The 21,553-nt window shown below is 48.8% G+C and overlaps 1 protein-coding gene across 1 annotated transcript in view; it reads right to left on the bottom strand.

Annotated features, from left to right (window-relative positions):
• The window catches only part of HS3ST2 (heparan sulfate-glucosamine 3-sulfotransferase 2), a 94,596-nt gene extending 76,004 nt beyond the window's left edge, over positions 1 to 18,592 (bottom strand). The window contains exon 1 of the mRNA XM_032606473.1: positions 17,662 to 18,592. Coding sequence (XP_032462364.1) covers positions 17,662 to 18,146 — 485 coding nt within the window. The 5' untranslated portion in view covers positions 18,147 to 18,592. The remainder of the gene's footprint in view (positions 1 to 17,661) is intronic.
• Between the last annotated feature and the right edge of the window lie 2,961 nt (positions 18,593 to 21,553).

Here is a 21,553-nt window from a genome sequence, read left to right as displayed (position 1 = left end):
TATGAGATGATTTAATAATAATTACTTAGAAACAAAGCCCTCAGCACTTACCATTCCGTTCTCACCCTCCCTGGCCCCTGGCGGTGTCTCTTTCTACAGCTCGCAGGTAAGCTTTTTGTGTTTAGCTGTTACACTTGAACTCTTTTATCAATTATCTACGCTTTACCTAGCACTTCTGTGATCTCATCAGCAGATAGAGTTTGGGGGAAATGATACCCAGGTGAGTTCAGGATGTCAGTTAAAAACTATTTTTAAAATCATGAGAAAAAGTACCTTTAAGATGCACTAAGTGTCTTATGAGGATTAAATACGAATTCGATGTTATCTAGTTCTTTCTCAGCATTATAAAGATGCTTGAGCCCTTCGCAGATTTTTTTTAAACCTTCTGGCTCTACTCTTTCTCTCATTCCTCCTAATTTTGTCTATTTGTGCTCTTTTTTGTTCTTGATTAAATACCACAGCTGTTTGTCTATTTTATTGATTTTTTTCAGAGAATCAGTTCTTGGGTTTTTTGTTTAAACCAATATTACTGTTTTCCTAGATTCATTTCCTGTTTTTATCCTTCCCAATGATTTCTTCCTTGTTTCCTTACATTTGTTTTATCATTCTTCCAACTTTTGGGGTGGAGTCCTTAGTCAATTCATCTTCTTCATTTAATAAAGAAGCGTGTCTGCTGTGGAGTAGAGCTTTGACTACATCTGACTAGTTTCTAAGTATTGTACACATTATCATTATTTTCCACATATTGCACAATTCTTCACTTACCTGAGTAATTAAGAGGTGTAGTTATTTTTGCTTGTTTTTTGTTTGTTTGTTTGTTTGTTTTTGCGGTACGCGGGCCTCTCACCACTGTGGCCTCTCCCGTTGAGGAGCACAGGCTCCGGACGCGCAGGCTCAGCGCCCATGCCTCACGGGTCCAGTCGCTCCGCGGCATGTGGGATCTTCCCGGACCGGGGCGCGAACCCGTGTCCCCTGCATCGGCAGGCGGACTCTCAACCACTGCGCCACCAAGGAAGCCTGATCATCATCATATTTGAAATAGGTTAGTAGAAACAACGAGAGCTGACCATGGAAAAGTCCAAATAGACCAATAATCATGGGAAAAAGGTAATGTTAGGAAATACAAACCATCTTTTCTTCAGGGGCCAGCACAGAGTAAGAGATGTCGGAGGGGTGGACACCTCAGACACATCTGGTGCACCTACCCCTTGCTTCACTGTGGTTTATGTGCGAACTGCCCGTCTCTATCCCTCCCCATCACTGTGTCCATTTACTTCCTGGTCACGCCACACCTTGTGACCTCCCTCTCCAGCGGTACAGGAGCCTTTGTTATTGCAGCTCCTTCCGTGAATTCAATTAAAACCCACAGGCTGGCAACACTCACATTTTTGCCTCCAGCCCAGGTGACTTCAGCATAACCACCCAAGTTGTGTCTTCATCACCTAATGAAAAGAAATCCGTTCAAACTAACCCAAGGGAAAACTGGGGTTTGTGAAAGGATGCTGGGGTGGGTGCCTTGCAGATATAAAGTGCAGGCAGTACAGTCAGACTTTAATGGCCTCTCTCTATTGTACACGCAGTCTCTGTGTCTAATTCAAGATGCCACAGAAAGAAAGAACACGATTGCTGGCCCTTCTATAGTGGTGGCTGAGGAGTGAAGTCTTGTGGGGCTCTGGGAAGCATGGGTTCTTCACCAAGTACTGAGAGGAGGGAGCTGTGGGCATCTCCAGTCCAGGGTGGGTGCTCTTCCCAGCTCTGGGGGTGCTCGGGCAGGAGAAGGTGCATAGGGAAGCTTTTTGTCCCTGCTAAGTTGGCTCGGGATGGAGGGAGTGGGGAGCAGAGGAGGCTTCTGTCTCCATCCTTAGGCTGTCTGGTGCTCAGGTGGTCAGACCTGCTGGTGGTAGAGTGTGAATTGGTTTGTTCTGAGGGGGAAATCCTTGGATACCTCTTCCTCTGTGGTTTGTGATCCATTTTTCCCCATCGCACATGCCCTGCCAACTCTCCCCAGGACCTCAGCCAAATCTTCTTATCCAGCAACAGGCACTGATTATGAGATGCATTTTGCACTGCTGCCTCCTTCATGTCCTGACCTCAGACCTTTAGGTGGAGGCCTGGCTGGACATCTGCACTGGCCACCAAGGCCCCAGACCACAATGGAAACCCAACCTTTGCATCAGACTCCAGCATTGTTCGGAAATGTGGGTGTGGGGTGGGGAAGATTTAAAGGCTACCCACATTCTTGATTCTGACTCATAACAAAGATGGAAGGTAGGCTTGTGAACTCCAAAAACATGGGAGCTGGTTCACTTCGATAACTAAGAATTAGGGGGCTTCCCTCGTGGCGCAGTGGTTGAGAGTCCGCCTGCCGATGCAGGGGACGCGGGTTCGTGCCCCGGTCCGGGAGGATCCCACATGCCGCGGAGCGGCTGGGCCCTTGAGCCATGGCCGCTGAGCCTGGACGTCCCTGTGCTCCTCAACCGGAGAGGCCACAACAGTGAGAGGCCTGCATACTGCAAAAAAAAAAAAAAAAAAGAATTAGGGATATAAGATGGCTCTTCAGTAGCCGAGTTCTACAATCATGGATATTTTAAAAATAAAGCTTTACTTTTTAATTTTATCTTTAAAAGTATTACACAGGAAAATAGACTGTTATTAGTGTTAAGCACTATGAATTTTAACACATGTACAGACTCATGCGATCACCACGACAATCACGACACAGAAGGGTTTCACTCCCCACCGCGCACCTGCTGCACATTCCGTCGTCTGCCTCTTTATATTCACACCCTCCCCCTGCCTTAAACCCTGGCAAGCACTGAGTTCTTCTCCACCATTTTAGTTTTGCCGGTTTGAGAGTGTCATGTAAACGGAACCATACAGTACGTAACCTTTCTCTCACTCGGCATAATGCCTTAGAGCTTCATCCAAGTCACAGTTTTTGTTGTTTGTTTGTTTGTTTGCTTTAAGGAACAGTAAATAAAGGTTTTACATAGGCCATTTAGGTTGGAATTGTCAAGAAGCTTTGGGTAGCCCTCAGGTAATTGGTCTTATCAAACCCAGAGTCCAGAAAAAAATCATACAAAATCGGTCCAGAGAAAAAGATCTAAAAATACTACATAGCTGGATCTTTTCCTTCAGTTCTTCACGTCTGTATTTGCTTTTCCCATGATGCCCCATCAATTTGCAATTTAAATTGAAATCACAGCTTTTTAAACCACCCAGACTTTGTAATGTCAGCCAGTCCCTCCCAAGCTGTTGATGGACCATGACAACCAAGTATGATAAAATAATACAGTGATATCAAAGCGAGAGGGATCCAGGTGGGTAGGTCAGCATTTCCCAAAGTGTGAGATATGTACCACTACTGGTTAAAAAAATATTTGGGGGGCACGTAGACATGCCTTTAAATGCCACCTAATCACATCATTACAAAATAATCATCTTTCCTTTTTCATTCTATTCAAATCTTCTGATTACGTCATGGAGAAAGTCTTAGGTGCTATGATGTTAACACCTCCCTAACAGATTTTTTTATTTTCTTTTTTGCGGTACGCGGGCTTCTCACTGTTGTGGCCTCTCCCGTTGCGGAGCACAGGCTCCGGACGCGCAGGCTCAGCGGCCATGGCTCACGGGCCCAGCCGCTCCGCGGCACGTGGGATCTTCGCGGACCGGGGCACGAACCTGCGTCCCCAGCAGCGGCAAGCGAACTCGCAACCACTGCGCCACCAGGGAAGCCTCTCCGTAACACCGTTTGATCTCTCTCTTTAACAGAAAAAAGAGGCTGCCTCAGGCATAATGTGACACAGGCAACAGTATCGGGCTGGAGTCTAATTGCATTGTTTGGTTTTTACTACATTGGTTTCTATGACCTGTTTCTGGCAAGTGATGATTCTCATTTAAGATAGTGATATAAAGTTTCATGCTTAAGTAAATAGGTTAAAGCAAAAATTATGAGTGGACTTTAACACCATGTAAAGGTTATAAAAGTATTTGTAGATGGCACCCGAACGACTGAAGATTGGGAAACAATGTGTCAGATTTTAGACAGAACTTTGCTGACTGTGTGATTGGAGAAGCTTGTTGACAGATTACCCCAGAGGCAAGACAAACCTGGACGATTGCCTAGCTCTTCCACCAATGGTTCACACGCACAGACTCTCAATACTCATCATTCAGCCAACCCAGTGGAGCTCTCTCCACATCAAAGCTCTGCTTGGCTTTAAAGGGAATTGTGTCAGAAATGACACAGTTCATCCTCCTGAGGGGTGGCTGCCTTCTCTTCTCCATCATACCCTTCTCCCTCCAGTCTCCTCTGCACCACCGTCCCAATGTTCTCCTGTCGTTCTGCAGGTGCCAACTAGGCTGGAGAGAAGTCTTTCCAGAATGATCTTTATGGTCCACCCCTGCCCATCCCTTAGCCTCTCCTTGCAACCAAGACCTCACTCTCCAGGTTGGACTTCTATCTGCACCAAACCACCCAATCAAGAGAGGCTCTCACATCCTGTGCAAGCTAGGTCATCTCTAAAACATGAATCTCTGAGCATCTCCGCACAAGCCAAAGGAAATGTGTAGAAGAATGGAGAGCTCTGAGCTGCTCTGAATATGGTACCATGAGCTGGGGACAGTGACCAAGCTGCAGAGGATTTCTATCCCCTGGAGAAGCAGTTTGGAGCCGTGGGGGCATCACAAACTCAAAATCCTCAGGGACTCTGTGAGCATGTACAAGAATGACAATAAGAAGCAGTAGGGATTGCTGGCTCCCTCCCTGGGGGTTGGTTCTACAACCAAATGGGTTTCTCCAACCTCGGGTCATCCTGGCTCCAGATTCTTCTCCTCCCCATCGGCCCAACAGATAAGGCCCCAGCGGGACCCTCAACAGTAATAAGATCTAACACGTACTTATGACATTGAATCACTACAACAACCTAGCAGGTAGGAATGCTTGATATCCTCATCTTGTAGAGGAGAAACCAAAGCTTAAGAAGGTAGCAGCTAAGCCCACAACTACCACGTGGCAGAGGCAGGATTAGAAAGCCGTACAGCCTGCATCTAAGGCCCACCCTCTCAGGGTGATGAGAGGACAGCTTATGGGTAGCATCCAGCCCACAAACCTGTTCTGTTCGGTCCACAAGGGTTCTATAAAAGGTGTGAATCAGTAAAACACAATTATAAATCGAGAGTTCACATTTTTTAAAAATGTCATATTTCAAGCTTTTTTCTAAAAAAAAAACACAAAAAACCTAGAAGATCTGGCAATATAGGATGGCAAGAAAAGTCTGTTAGGGACTGACTACTGGGACAAGTATCCCCCCACCCCTTAATGCCCCACAGCCAATTTCATTTCTTCACATACATGCCCACAGAGTCCCTATAGGATGTTGAGTCTGCGATGCCATCACTGCTCCAAACTGCTTCTCCAGGGGATAGGAGCTCTCTGCAGCTGGGTCACCACCCCCAGCTCCCAGTGCCATAATCAGAGCAGCTCAGAGCTCTCCATCCTTCTACACACTTCCCTGGGCACCAGCCACCTGGACTGGGTAGAGGTGCTCAGAGGTTCATGTTTTAGAGATGACCTTGCTTGCACAGTTCACATTTGAATCATGTCCAAGTTTGAGTACCTATAAAAAATAGCTTTGAAAAAAGCACCTCTCCGAGTCTTTGTGTCTATTTCCTCCTTGTCATCCTTGGTAGGAAAGAACAATCGAATTAAGTCAAATTCTTTCCCTCCTGACAAAATGACGGTCAGACAGAGATTTGGCCAAGTTGCCCAAGAATTTCTGGTTAACGGAGATGTTCATGCTAGAGAAAATAGGAGAAAGAGGCCTCAAAGTAGTAGGGATTTTGCCACCACAGAGCTTTGCAGTGACTTAACTCATTTCTCACAGAATTAATAATTCAGATCCCACACTGTTTCAGCCAGAAGTGGTCATAAACTGTAGAGAGTTTAACCAGCCACTTCTAAAAATGGGGCTCGATCCTGGGAAATGCTACCTCCACTTTAAGCCATCTCACTTGAGCAAAATGAAAACTGTCGGATGATTTCATACCTTCATTAAAACCATCAAAGCAGAAATGCACTGCAGAGGTTGCCAAGGCAGAGGACATTTCCTCATGCTCCAGCAGCTCTGGCGAAGGTGGGGAGATTCAGATCCTGATTACCTTGGGGGAAGGCATCATGGTGTTCGATTCTGTTTGAAAGAAACCACACGTCAGCCCCCTAAATCTAGCATGCCATCGAGGCAGCTCCCTTGCCAGGCATGTTTATGAGGCTGGAACAAGAATGAGAAGCTGGGTGATACACACACTGAGTGACACGTGCCTTTTCTGGGTTGGAGCAAAGCTAATTCAATCTTCAAAAATCTCAAGAGGTTACCTAAGAACACTGCACTTATAAAAAGGGCCTCAAAGGCCTCCAGAAAGAGGGACTCTGCCATCTCTCACCAATTTGGGGGGGACCCTGCAGCCTCCAAGCTACAGTAGAACGTGACGTTCCTTTCTTTGGCTAGTTCAAGGATACCTCCAGGTAGATGCTTGGCCCGTCAAGCCAGGGGCTGTATTGGGAAGTATGTTAAGTTCAGACCCCAGCCTGCTGACACTTGGAAGGGTCTGAAAGATAGCAAGCCCTTAAGAGATGTCATCATCACACCAGCACCTTCCCTGACTCCCCTCTCGTACCTGGTCCCTATGAATCCATCCGCAAAACCTGCAACTGTACCTTCAGAAGGTACCCAGCACCTGCCCACCTCTCACACCTCCACCGTTACCACTGTAAAAGCCTCCTAATTAGTTTCCCTGCTTCTGTCAAGCCACCCAAGAGATCCTTTTAAAATACAAGTCAGATCATATGACTGCTTAGCTCCAAACCATCCAATATATCTCCCCACTCGCTCAGAGGAGAAGCCAAAATTCTTGCAGTGTTTTGGAGACCATTCTGGCAGTATGTATCTCGAGCCTTTAAAAAAGTTCTTCACTGTGACCTAGTAATTTCACTTCTAGGACTCTAGGCTAAAGAAAGAATTAGAGATCTAGGCAATGGAGAGTTACTTAAATAGAAAAAAAAAAAACATTGGGGATCAGCAACTAAATGTCCAAGAAGAGGGGAATGGGTAAGCGCTCCACGGGACCACATGATAGAATGAGACCCAGACACTGAAATCAAGGTTTGGAAATATTTAATGGTGTGGGAACATCTTAATGATGGAATATTAGGCAGAGAATGCAGGATTGAAAATTGTGCTTTATGTATCTATACTACGGGTCTTAATTTTGTTTGAAACAAACAAAAGTCCCAGTTCTGCTGCTTCCCAGCCAGGTGGCTTTGGTCAAATCTTTGAGTCTCTGAGAAGACCAGTTTCTTCAACTCTAAAAGTGAGAGGGGAACATTTTGGATCTCTCAGTTTTCACTGGTACATGACACAGCATAGACTTTTTAAAAAAGTAATAAACAAATCATTAAAAAAAATTCTTGCAATGTCCTTCATGGATCTGAATGGGGGCCTGGCCACCTCTCTGAATTGACTTCCCATAACTCACCTCCTTGCTGTGGCCACTCCAGCCATTTTGCCCCTAGATTTCCCTCAGTCACACCAGAGACCCTGCTGTCCTCAGAGCCTCTGCATTTCTTTTCCCTCTGCCTACGGTGCTCTTCGCTCAGATCACACATGCTTTGCTCCTTCACCTCCTTCAGGTCTTTACTCCAACATCACCTTCTCTGTAAGGCCTTCCCGAAAACACCCCGTCTAGAATCGCAGTGCCCCCCTCCCTGCCCACCGAGCTCTCTCCATCCTCCTTCCCTATGCCTTCCCACAGCACCTGTCAGCATAGGACATAGATATACTTTACTTACTTCTTTATTGACCATCTCCTTCCCACCCCATAGAAAGTAAGCACCACAGGAGCAGGGATTTTTGTCTGCTTTTTTTTTTAACTGCTCTCTCCCCGGGGACTATGACAGTACCTGGCATGGAGCAGATGCTCACTAAATATCTGTTGAAGTGGTGGCTGAGTTACCAGCACCGCACCCTGCACTCTCTTGCCCAGCCTCCCGAGACCCACGTGTGAAAAGCCTAATGAAAGGCTGGGGCCAGCCTGTAGCCTTGGAACAGACTCACCAATTCCTAGTCATCCTGTACACCTAAGCATAGTCACTCAACAACTATTTATTGAGCACCTACTGTGTGCCAGGCACCACTCTGAGCTCAGGGGACACAACCATGCACAAAACAGACAAGATCCCTGCTGTCCCGGAGTTTTCGGTCTGGTGGGGGAGACGGTGAGTAAAAAGAAAAATGAACAAGATCATTTCAACTTGCAATAAGAAGTAAAAAGTAAATAAACCAAGGTGGAGACAAGAGATAGAGGGTAATGAGGAAGGTGAGTCAGCTTAGACTGGGTAGCTAAGGAAGGCGTCTTCAAGGTGACATGTGAGCTGGAACCTGCGCAATGAGAAGCAGCCAGATCTAGGGATGCTCTGGGGGAAGAGTGATTCAGGCGGAGGAAACAGCCACTGCAAATGTCCTAAAGTATAGGCATCAGCTCCCCGGAAAGTCTCTTTGACCCACCCTGAGTGGGGGCCCCTCCTGTGACCCCATATGCCAGGAGTATTTTCTCTCTCAGCATATCTTGTTATTGGATTTGTCTGCCCCTTCAATTCTTTAAAGGAGAGTCCTTTTGTATCTTAATTTTTCTGGGACTTAACACAGTGCCTGGCATACAGTAAGTAGTCAATAAATGAACTACAGAACTGAAGTGATTTGAAAAAACTTTATTTTTTGATTTGACTGTAATCAGAAGTGAAATTGTGCAATGAATGTATTTAGAAACAGCATCCCTATAGCGCCACCCCTTTCACCCGCCTCCTGCAAAAATCCCATCTGCCCATTGAGACCCAAATAACATACCATCTCCTCCAGAAAGCCTTCCCAAATTCCCCCAATCGGATTTTGTCTCCCCACCATGCTACGATAGCTCTGCTTGCATCTCTGTTATGGTTCCTATCATCAGCTCTGACTTGCGTAAAAACTTCCCATGAACATTTCATAACCCATCAAACTGGGAGGAACCCAGGAGCAGGACCTGTGTCTTATTCTCCTTCAGGTTCTTAGCACTTAGCTCAATAAAGGAATGACGAGAAAATCAACAACCGATAATGACAGCCAACACTTGTTGGACACCTTCCACATGCTAGAAATTTTCTGAGCACTTTTACATGATATCACTCGTTCAGTCCTACATGTAGGCAAGAGGGTTGGTCCCCATGTGCAGATAGAACTGGGGTACTTGTTGGTGGACCGACACTCTGTGGTAGAACCAAGATTCCCGCTCGTTCATCCTGACTCAAGAGCCCGAGCTTTTAATCACTGTGCTGAAACTGTCTTCTGATCTCTGTTTTGAGTTCATCTCGTCCATGAACTCAGGGCTGCCCTCCTTCCCTCTTTCCGGTGTTCCCTGAGGCACTGCTTCAATGCCAGCTCTTTTTTCCACCAGGCCTAGGGTGGGTCTGGGATTCCATTACCTGCAGTGAGCACCAAGACCCGGGGGCCCTGAGTGAGCAGGAAGCCACCACCTCATCAGGGTCGATGACTACTTACCCATCTGAAGGCAAGCTTGGGGAGCCCTGCTATCACAGACACCCTCTAAATGGGTTCTGTTGACAACATTTGGTAAGTCCCAAGGACAATTTTCCCCATCGGAGCTCCTTTTATGCAGCTAAAAACTATTTACAAAGATATGACATTGTCTTCCCCTCTTTATACAGTGAGATCAAACTGTCTGAGAAAGCAAGAGTGACACCCTGCCCCGCCGTTATGTTTAAGCCTCACATATGCATCGCAGCGGGGGAAAAAAAAGGACTCTGCATCTTGAGATTTCAAAAAGACATCCTCTCTCACATGAGTCTCAAAATTTTAAAAACAAAAAACAGAAAAAAGCTCTGAGCCCCTTTCACATAAGTTGCCAAGTCCCTAGTGGAAACAACTTTACTTTTGACTTTTGTAACACTGATACCTGCAGGTATGTAACGACCTATGGAGATACGATATCCATGGGGGAGACCGCTGATTTTCCACCAGCAAAAGCGGTGATGAAACCAACAGTAAACTTGTGGGATTTTTTTTTTCTTTTAAATACCTGCTATACCCTTTATTCAGGGAATCCTGTTCTTCTGAAGGCTAGACTACTTTGTAAATATTGCAAGCACCAATACTTTCTGAATGCTGAGTTTTCCTTTGGCTTGTCTCTTCCAATCATTAACACATCAAAGGAATCTGAACGCTAGACACATCACTGGATTTACTTACACTGGATTTTCTGCAGACTAGTAGTGTTTCCTATGATGCTGGTGCATAGCTCATCTCAGTAATTTTAGATACTACATTAGACCTACTGGTGAGAAAATTTATTACCTTTTCCACTTCACTTTCATTCCTTCTGATTACATTAAGGAGAAATGTTTCACATTGATATTAGTATTTCTTTAGCTGCTCTTCTTAGTATCCCCTGATGTCCTCTTTTAAACAAAGATAGAGCAGGCTACAGGCTTGGAACATTCTAGCCACTTACAGTAGCAAAAATTCAATAGCACTGTTTGTTTTCAATCTACTTATTTTTATAATTACTTTCTAATTATGGCAAGTGATGCTGGTTTTCCATTTAAGGTGGTTTTCAAATAAAGTTGTTTTCTAAAAATATGTTTTTGTTTTTGTTTTGTTTTACGGTACGTGGGCCTCTCACTGTTGTGGCCTCTCCCGTTGTGGAGCACAGGCTCCGGATGCGCAGGCTCAGCGGCCATGGCTCACCGGCCCGGCCGCTCCCCGGCATGTGGGATCTTCCCAGACCGGGGCACGAACCCGTGTCCCCTGCATCGGCAGGCGGACTCTCAACCACTGTGCCACCAGGGAAGCCCTAAAAATATGTATTTTGACTACACTTGCATAATGGGTGTTAGGTTTACAAATGCACAGCACACCTCTAGAAGGATACACAAAAACGGATCCCGTGACTGTTTCTGGGAAGAGGAACTGCGAGGTGGAGAGACAGAGTGGGAAGGAGCAGAATGGTTTTCATTGAATATCCTTTGTCATTTTTGAAGTCTGCACTATGGGAACATATTATCTATTCTACAATGTACACACTGCAGAAAAATCAACCCAGTTCTTTATAAAAAATATAATTTTTAAATGTTAACATAAACATACAAATTATTAAGAAAATAATAGCAGAGGTCATGCCAGGTTTTGGCAAATATGAGGCAGTACAAAAATGACTGAAGCCTGGAAAATGCTACCCTCCGAGGATGTGGGCGTGATGCTGCCTCTCTGAGAACAGCACTGAGAGGTCCTTGAGCCTCCACCCAGAGCAGACACCCTGGGTTTCTTACTCGTGGGAGCCGGCGGCCACGAGCACTGAGATGGAACCACAATGAACACCGCTGACTTCTGAGCTTGGGAAGCCACTCCCAGTGGACTTGTGTCCGGGAAATCATGTGATGCTCAAGCCCCAGGTAACCCAACCAGTCCATCTGGCCCAAGTTCCTTGGAAGCACACGCTCAGTAGTAACCCCTTGCCCCCCTCTCTCTCTATGCCGTTATCCTCTGAGGAAGCCCCGTGAGAGAAGCATCGGACCAACAGCCCAGCTGTGGAGCTCGACAGGCAGCAACTACCTCTGAAATGCTAAGTTATTTCCATCACTGTGGCTTTCACCCACCTCATCCAGCTGCCCATGGACTACAAAACCTTCCAGCCCATCCGTGCAGCCCACTAGGAGAACACAGTGGCCGCAGAGCCGGTCTACAGCAGCTCGGCACTGATTCGGCAAATGGTAGGCGTTTGACAAATAAATGGATTAACCCGCCCTGGGGTTAGTTCTGGAGGGGAGAGAGAGTCCCACACGTTTAGGTAGACTGCGTGACCTTGCAAACGCCCTCCAGCCTGACTCACAGCCAGCGAGCTTACCTACCCGCCCCAGACCCACGGCCGAGTCCTCGCTCACAGAGAGGGCGTGCCCTCCAAGGGCACTCATTTCAGGCGATCTGAATTCGGCGCTGTGTGCTTCCGCCCTCGCCCCGCCCACTCGGTCTCTCAATCATTCAGGAATGATGCGTGGAGGTCTAACCAACGAGGAGAAAGCTATTCTACAGTCCTGCACGCCAGATGCATGGAACAGAAGCAAGCCCTGCAGGTAACAGCACCTGTTGGGCATCAAGCATGCCCTGAACCTGTTAGGGACTCTTGGGATATGACTCCAAATATCTGGGCAGAACAGCAGCCCGTGAAGAACATGACCTCCAGAGCATCTTGTTGTCTCGTGGTGGCTGTCAACCCACACTTCCCCTCATTTCAGGATAGGAAATGGCACGGGTAACAATCAAAAATCTAAAATGGGTACAGCTCCTTCACCAATCAGAAGAGACCCCTGCTGGCTGCAGAGACAAGCAGGGTCTTAGGGGCTCCCTGCTGGGCCGGGCATTTGCCACCTAGCTGCTGGCCCTTTGTAAGGTCCAGTGAGTTTCCAGAGCAGAGGGCATCTCTGGGGGAGAGAGTTTCCATCCAATATGGAAACATCGTATCTCAAGGACTTAAGACCCCATCAATCATTAGACACATCCTAATTTCAGAGATATTAAAAGGTGAAAGAGAAAATGTGCTTCTTAGAATCTATGTAATATTTTAACATCCGAAACAGATGTAACAATGTGTGCCGGTTGAATAGCACTGGGGCTGGTCCGGGTCTTTCCCCCCTAAATAGCCACATACCAAAGGCCATGGGGAAAGCCCAGTCTTCATTCCAAGCTCTTCCACTGTCCCACCCAGCTCTAGGGGGAAGCAAAGCCAGGCTTCAAAAAGCCTCCTTGAGCGATGACAGTCCTTCTTGCCCATCCTGAATATTCCTCGGTGCCTGACAAGAACTGTACATGTGCTGGAACTAACTACTATATCTCCAGCTGCTGCGAGGCTGACAGAGACCTACAAGGCAGACAGAGGATTTATGGACTCAGCGGATCCATTTAATCAGCATGTGTGACATCCTCCTGGACAGAAGCAGGAAAACTCCTTATGAAGACGTGTCTGCACAGACACTGGAATTGTGTGTGCGGGTGCCCACGTGTGAGCTGTGCGTGCACACACATCTGTGCACACGGCAAGCACGGGTCCATCTGTGCCATGTGTCCATCAGTTTGTTAAAGGTGGTAAAGCCTTCCACATTCATTACTTCCCCTGCCTCCTGCCTTTGGTTTTATTTCTTCTTAAAGTTTGCCTTTCTAGAGTTTGGCTTTGTTCTTGAAATTTGACTTCTTGATTGAAATGAGCTGGATAGGGTGATAGACCTTATTCTGTGCTTTTAATTCTCTTTCTCACTTAGACTATTGCCTCTAGGGCAAATGCTATGTCTTCTTTGCCTTACGCCATCCGCAGAACACCACCGCCACTGAACAAATAAATAACCAGACTTGTGGAGTCTAAAATTTACAGAACAGGCTCATCTATCACAATTTTGACACCAGAGCACAGCGTCAATTATCACATATTAACTTGCTCTTGTTGGCGTTTCAATGCATTTAGAGAAGATTCACGTCGTCTTCACACTGCCACCCCCCAACCCCAGTCGCTGAAAACTAGCAAAACGGAGGACACTTTACACAAAATTCAGTTTCCCCTAAGACTTTAAAAACTACTGGACAATGCACAACTTATGTCTCTTTATGAAAGATGAAAGCCCTGAATACTCTGTCTCATACTCAGCCTTTGATGCATCCCGAATATAATCTTAGATTGGGAGAAGCATTTTCACATACATTGTCAGATATCATTCTCATTTTAAAGGTGAGCAAACTGACACCCAGAAATGAGAAGTGACTTTTTACCAATGCAGGAGGAAGGAGAGAAGAAAGGGAGGGAGGGGAAAAAGGACAATTAAGGCAGAGTTGAAAGTAGAACTTAAGGCCAGGACCCCTTCCCAGGCGTTCATGAAACTACTTTTCCAGCAATTAATTAATTCCTCAGCCCCATGTAGTAACAGCAGTGGGGAAAGAAACTGATAGCTTTAATACTAATAGTCCTGATGGTGGTAGAAGGAGTGTTAGTGAAGTAGTAGTAGTAATAGTGGTAACGGTGATAACATTACTGTCTTATCTTTATACACCAGGGAATTTTCCAGGGCACTTTCATATACAGGGTTTCATTCATTCTTCAAAACAACCTTCTGTGATAGTTACCACAGGCGCCATCATATGACGAGGAAGCCAGGACTCTGTTTCCAGTTACCCAGCATAGGGGACTATCTCCTGCCTTCTGACAGCAGGTCCTATCCTGGGTCCCTTGGTAGCATGGTCTCACCCTGCCTCCCTGTCCAAGCAGCTAGCCGACCCCACCCTGCACACCCAGCTGTTGAAAGTAGAACTTAAGGCCAGGACCCTTCTGTATGTGGAGCAAATTGGGAGAGGGGAAGCTACCCAGGTGCAGAGGTGACGTAAGCTTCAGTGACGGGCCTTCCTAGGGTGGCCTGAACTGGGCTAGTTCCAAGAGAGGATTCAGGCTGGGGGTAAGGAAGGTGCAGATTCTGTCTCCTGGCCTCTGGCCAATGGTGCCTCCCTGGATGTTTCATTTTGCCTTCAGGCACCGTTTGTCACCTCCTGGTTTATCTCCACTTACTCACAGAAAGAAGTCTCTCCTTTTGATTTTTCCATCGTCTACCTGACTGGGGCCTCCAGACCTGGGAGGTTATCCCCAGGGGCTTCAAGGTGGGCAGATCATAATGAGATCCACTGCCTGCAACTCTGCAACTCTACCTTTGGAAAACACAGTCCCCTACAATAGGTGCAAGGGCTCTTTGGCCATGTCTACCCAGTGGACACTGGCTTTATGGTGGCAAGCTGTGTAGAACACTGGTTAGAGCACTTGGCTGGAAATGCACACATGCATGAGCTCACACACACACACACACACACACACACACACACACAGCGTGTATGTGTAAATCTTGGTGGGACAGTGCATGCCACTGACTTTTGGGCCTAAATTTCATCAGCTTGCTTTGAGTCTCATTCCAGATGCTCTCTTTTTGGGTTGCAGTTTTCACATCTGTGAAATGATAAGGGCAACAGGCAGAGAGAGAAGCATCTTACCACCTGCCGTCCTAAGTCATGGAATTCAGGAATAAAGTGAGAGCATGGGTTTTAAAGAAAACCATCTATCCCCATCACTTCTGCAACTAATGCATATTACTTGAGTGATAATAAAGAGTAAAACACATACAGAGAAATGTTCTGGAAAGTATGGAAACAGCATCCAAATGGGGCAGTATTACCTTATGCAGAAATGACCATCCACACCCGAAACCCTGGGCTCTGGGGGTGTGGATTTGCAACCCAAATAAGCACAAATCACACAGCCCCTCCTGATGCTAGAGGCTCCTAGCCTTCCTGGGGAAGTGATGGGGATGGGGCTGTTACTACCAGACCTGCAGGTCAAATGTTCTTTCGGAAATATAAAGGGAGAAAGGGACGGTAAGACAGACCCTGGGAAGTGGGGGGTAGTAGAGAGAGAAGTGGAGCTGTCAGCATGCTTGATGTTAAATAAAACCTACCAAGACTCAGTTGAGAATTTTAGCAGAATCCAAATGTGCTATATAAAAAAAAAAAAAAAAAAAAAAAAAAGGCACGGCTCCCATCTCTAAGGTTCACAGCTAAGCTGGCTTAGAATCACACATGCCAAGGTTAAAAATAAAAAGCAGCCATCCCTGAATGACACAGGCTCCGAGAAGGAAGCCTGAGGTATGGTGTTTGGTGGCAGAGCACAGAAGAGGGAGTGCAGGGGCTGGGTGCAGGGAATAGGTGTTTAGTGGAGGGCTCAATAAAAGCCAATGCTCACAATTTTGCTATTTTGCACTTAAAAGGCACTTCACTTTGGCAAAGGGTTTCATAATGATCTTTAGATTTTCCATCGAGGAAACCCTGCCGTGCATTAGAGTATGGCCATGGCTGACCCACATCGTGCTCTGCTGTTAGATGTGTCTGCCTCTCTCACCCCACGGTCTGGCTCAGACGCTGTCCTCAAATACTTCGTACACCCAGATGGGATGCCTGGGGGGGTCACAGCTTGGAAAGCACCAGACCTGCCATTCTGTGCCACCCTCCCTATTCCACAGAGCCAGCATAAAGGTGCTGGGGCCACCCACAGACCAGCTGTGCCCTTGCTGCACTCCACTGGAGATGGACTGTGTGTCTGCTTCCTGAGGAAGGGGCATGTCCCACCCCTGGTCCCATAAGCCATGACCACTGCAGGCCAGGGCTCCCTGGCAAAGGGGATAAGTTGGCCCTGTTGCCCCGATCCTTACAAATCCAGGGTCCTTATTATGAGCCCAGTGGGGTCCTCCTTCTAATGAAGTTGTCCTTTATCCAATATGCTTATGACTTTCTACTCCCTAGAGGGTTTACTTTAATAAAATTTTTAAATAGCCTCAGCTACTGTGTCAGCTACCATGTTACCCCTCCCCAGTTCCATTACTAGGCAGACATTTCTAGCAAGTCTTCAAGGGGTCAGGCAAATGGTGAGAAATTTGTGACCCAGGTTTTATGGGGACCACATACATTACACCACCCCCAGGGATGCCCTGCTCAGCCCACACATGGGCCAGTCCTACACTTCAGCACCATACAGGGCTTGGGAGGGAAATGGGCAGTGAACAGTGGAGGCTACTACCTTCCAGAAGTTTCAGGCTATTCCCAGACACTGCCAGCTTGGGTGACTGTCATCCCTGGCAGTGCAGTGGGAGTCTGCCTATGACTGGTTGCCCCTATGACCCTAGCCAGCCTTCATCTGAGGTGCCTACAAGTATTCCAAATTCCACACCCTGGCTGCTGGTTTAGAAGCATCGCCCAGTGCGAAGTGTCTCTTTGACACTTTTAGAGTGCTTAGAAAGGCCCTGAGAGGCACACAGGGCAGGGACTTTTCCTGATCCTTGTGATGGACCAGAAAATCAAGGCTCAATGAATTTTAGGAATTTGCTCAAGCTAAGTGCAGAGCCAAGACTCACATCCAGGGTCCTTTCCACTATTCAAAAACACTAATTCAGGGTCAGAGTGACTGGGAGTCTCAGGCCAGATACAGCAGCAAATACCTGGAGCTCAGATTGAGACTCCGGAAGGGACCTTTGCCAGGCCCACACCTCAGGGGATGCCCTCTCCTTCGGCCTGAACTCCGGGGACCTCGCCCAAGCGCAGAGCCCTGCCGCGAGGGGGCCCTCTTCGGACTTTCCCTTCTCTGGGTCCGTCAAATGCCAGGAAAGATCTGGCGAGACTCAGGACAGGGCTGTGTTCAGGCAGCACCTGTCCCGGCTGCCCCTTCCCTGCGCACTCGGCTTTACCCCAGACGCTGGACACGGAGCCAGCCCTCCAACTCGCCCTGAGGTCAGGCCAGAGATCTCGCTTCCCTTCCGGCGATTCCAGAGACAACTGTCCTTCGCCGTTCAAGAAACCGGGGCCCGTCTGCACAATCACTGGGAAGTTCTGTATAAATCCTTCTGCTAGAGTTCCCCCACCCCCTCACGTGTCAACCGGAGCCCACTCAGCGAGCCGGGTTAAGGGGAAGCGAAAGCGCAGGAGACGGCTCAGAGGACGGAGCCGATTGGAGCCGGGGCGCGCTGAGTGGGGCTCCCCTCCTTACCTGTACCAGTCCAGCCCGCGGCCGTAGTTCCTGTCGAAGAAGTGGGGCTCGGTGCCCAAGGCCCGCACATCCGGGTGCACGCGGATAAACTCCAGCACGGCGCGGGTGCCCCCCTTCTTCACGCCCACAATGAGGGCTTGGGGCAGCCGCTTGGTACCCAGCTTTGGCGAGCCGGAGTGGTTGGAACCGGAGAGGCGAAGGGCGGGCGCGGCAGCGGCGGGCGCGCTGGGAGCGCTGGGCTCGCTGGGCGTCGGGCCCGGCAGATCGCAGGGCCGGGACTTCTGGAGAAGTTTCTGGCCGCCCGCGCTGGGGCCGCGGAGGCAGCGAGGCGCGCCGAGGAGGCGGCTCTGGCCGAGGTCGTCGCAGCAGCACAGGAGGCTGTAACACAGGTAAGTGCAGGAGAGCGAGAGCGTGAAGGCGAAGAGCAGCCTGCGCGCCCTCCGCGGCTGAGGTGGCCCCGCACGGCCCAGGACCCTATAGGCCATGGCTCCATGGGCCCGCTCCGGGGGTCATGGTTTCCGAGGGGGCGCCGGCGGCGGAGCGGCTGGGGCCCTGCGGCCGCCTAGAGGGCTCGAGCCGCGCGGCCCGGGCCACGGGGGTCGGGCATAGGGGGCGCCGTCTTCTCCGGGAGCTGCCGGCCCGGGCGCGCACCATGCCCGGGGATCCCGGAGGCGGCGTCTCCTCGGGGAACGGGCGGCGGCGCCTCCGACATCCCCGCGTCCTGGGCTCTGGGGCTCCGGGCAGCGGGGCGGCGCCCGGCGCTCCTCGACTCTCACGTGCGCCGGGTTAGAAGCGCGCCCAGCGCCCGAAGCCCCATGCCGGATCCTCGCGCCGCGGCGCCCCGAAAGCTCGGCGGCGGCGCGGCGGTGCGGGCGGGCGGGCCGGACGGTGGCGCTGGCCGCCGGCCGCGTTCCGGCTCCTCGAGAAATGCGGGGCCGAGCGCGCTGCCGGCTCTATTTAAGGAGTCGCCTGACGTCAGCCGCGCGGGTCCCCCGAGCCCGCGCCCCGCCCGGGGACCCGGCCAGCCCCTTGGCCCCCCTTTTCTATCCCTCCCTGGGACACACCACCCCGGGCCCTCCCCACGTAGGCAGCTCCCTAAGGAGCCCGGGCCAGCTTGGGGTGGTGAGGGGAAGGTGTCGAGGCATTTGCTCCTCCGGGAGGCTGGATACCCCGGCCACCAGGGCCTCCCGACACCCAGGGGTTCGAGATTGCGCCAACATCCAGACCCAGACAGAGACCCGGGCACAGACGCAAGCACCCTGCACTGATAACAGGTCCCACCACACTGACACACACACACGCACGCACGCACAAACACAGGTACACGCGTACCTGAGCGGGATACACCCCCAGACCCCACATGGGGAGGGGAGAGAGAAATCTAACCTGGGCGCAGAAACACCCACAGGGACACTCCCTCTTCCGCCCACCCCCGTTTCACCCAAAGGACACCCAGAGCCCGGAATCGGACATCGTGCGGTGTGCGCACGCAGGCGCAGGACCGGGACACAAGCTCTAGACGGGATGGGCGGAGGAGCCGAGCGTGAGTGAGATTCCGTGACTATCCGTGGAGCTCCTTGGACCCCCGCGCGCTGACTCACACCCAGGCGGCTCGCTCTCACACCCATGAAGCGTGCATCTCCACCCACTGTCACCCCACCTCTCCTTGGGCCTGGCGGAAGAGCGAGCCCCAAAGGAGCGGACTCCCCGAGGGCGGGTCCCTCTCAGCCGCCGCCCTCTAGCGGTGGGCTGCTCCCCGGGGAGCTGACCGGGGTCCCACAGCGTCCGTAAGGTCCAGGACTTCTGCACGCAGTGGCACTGGGAGGAGGAAACAGAGGGCGCGGAGGACTTATCCAGGAGCAATTCCTCCTCGAATGGCTCCTAAGAGACTGCCCACAGGACAATTATCAGTGACCGTGCCCAGAACAGGCTTGAGTGACCAACCCCAGTACTGCCCTGCGTGACCACACTAGCGGATCAGAACTGTTCATCAGACAGGCCTAAGTGACCATGGCCAAGAATGCAGCTGGGCTGTCACTCCACAGTGCCATGTCATCCCGTCCAGGTGTTCACCAAGTGAGTACCCCCATGAAATGTCTGAGTGACCACCGCCCTCACTGCACCCCTCTCTCTCCCCAAACTGAACATCCTTTTTCAGGGTCCTTCTTCGGGGAATAATCTGGTCAGGCTCTGTGGACTTTAGCCCAAGCTAAGGGAATATTCTGTCCCCAAACCAGACCCATCCCTAGAAAGCTTAGGCCAATCCCTCTCCTACAGATGATAACAACTAGGAAGTTTGTTTCAAGCACTGGGCATGTGTTAGCTCATTTAATATTCACCACAACCTATGGGATTGTTACCATTATCCTCACATCACGTTGCTTCCTTAATCCGAACACTTACTGAGTGCTTGTTTTGTGCCAGTAACATGCAAATCACTTGGCACTCACTACCTCATTTATCTTCAGCGACAGGTACTATTATAATTCCTAATTTACAGACAGTGAGATTAAGGCTTAATGAACACATACTCAGTAACTGGATGAGCTGGGATGAAACCCAGGCAGTCGGACTCCAAGATTCAAGCTCTTAGTTAGAGTGCTTTGCAGTTTCCTAAGTTCCTTTGACCATTCCTCACATAATTCCATCCTAGATCTGAACTAATTTGTCTATGTCACTTCTGAAGTCTGACACCTGGGACTGAATGAGGAATTCCCCACTGTAGACTGAAAAGCTCAACAGACTGAAAATTTCAACAGGACTCTCCCCTCCCTTCCGTAAACTCTGTTTCTAGTAATGCCTCCCATGACTCCATCATCTCTTTCTTGTAGCTACATCCCACTGCTGACAGCTCAAGCTTCAGCCAAGTAATGTCTCTAAGTGTTTCTTACAAGTGCTGCTGATTAAGGCACATCTACCCCATACTGTGCTTGTACAGTGGGCTTTTTTGGACCCAACATGTAGGTCCTTACACATTTGACCTGATTAAATTGTATCTTATCTCATCATCTCACTCCATTAAAAAAAAATGTCTACTTGAATCTTGAATCATGACATAGCTTTCATTTATTCAAAAAGAAAAAGTAGAAAGAAGGAATGCCAACAGCTTTACCCTAGATTCCAGGTATACCTTGGGCAATGGATTGACAGCTCTGAGCCTCAGTTTTCTCATCTGTACAATGGGGAGTTATGACAAACTTAAACCTCTTGGGGTTCTGACATTGCATAATTCTGATTCCATTATTCAAGGCATGAACCATTCTACTGGCATCATCCCATCTCTGTATTTGATTACAATTTAATTAATTCCTCACTCAAATGTTTAATAAAAATGTCAAAACAAATTTATTGAAAGAAGTTCTAATATGTATTCTCAACAGTTTTCCACATTGTGAGCCTGCTATTTCTACATTTCACTGTTAAAGTTACAAGGTTAAATGTGGATTAATCCACTCTGACAAGTGCTTTTTTCTTTCGGGAAAATAAAACATGGATATGGTTATTTCTCATAATTCTGTGCTTGGCTCAACTTTAAAATTAGTTTTGTCTTTGAATTCATAAGCTCTGAAATTTCTGGATATTCAGATACATCAGAGCCAGGCAGATTTACCTCTTCAAATTTCCAACCAGAGTAATGACCGTGACTGAGATAAAATTTTTCAGGGAGTGAGACAGTGGACATGCCTGCGCATCATCCCTGCCCCTATTTTTTCCAGGAATGCCAGGATTTTCCTTTGGGGGGTTCTGGTAGGATTACGTTGGGTTGTGTGGTTTGTCAAATAACACTCAGTTAAACAAGACATATGTTTACTTTTCTAGTTAAACAAGACATATGTTTACTTTTCTATCACATAAAAGAAGATAAAGATGATTCAGTGCTGATATGGCTCCA

The sequence above is a fragment of the Phocoena sinus genome, chromosome 15 (assembly GCF_008692025.1).
Source record: "Phocoena sinus isolate mPhoSin1 chromosome 15, mPhoSin1.pri, whole genome shotgun sequence".
In the NCBI taxonomy this organism is placed as follows: Eukaryota; Metazoa; Chordata; class Mammalia; order Artiodactyla; family Phocoenidae; genus Phocoena; species Phocoena sinus.
Note: the sequence above shows the minus strand (reverse complement) of the source record. Positions and strands in the feature narration are given on the sequence as shown.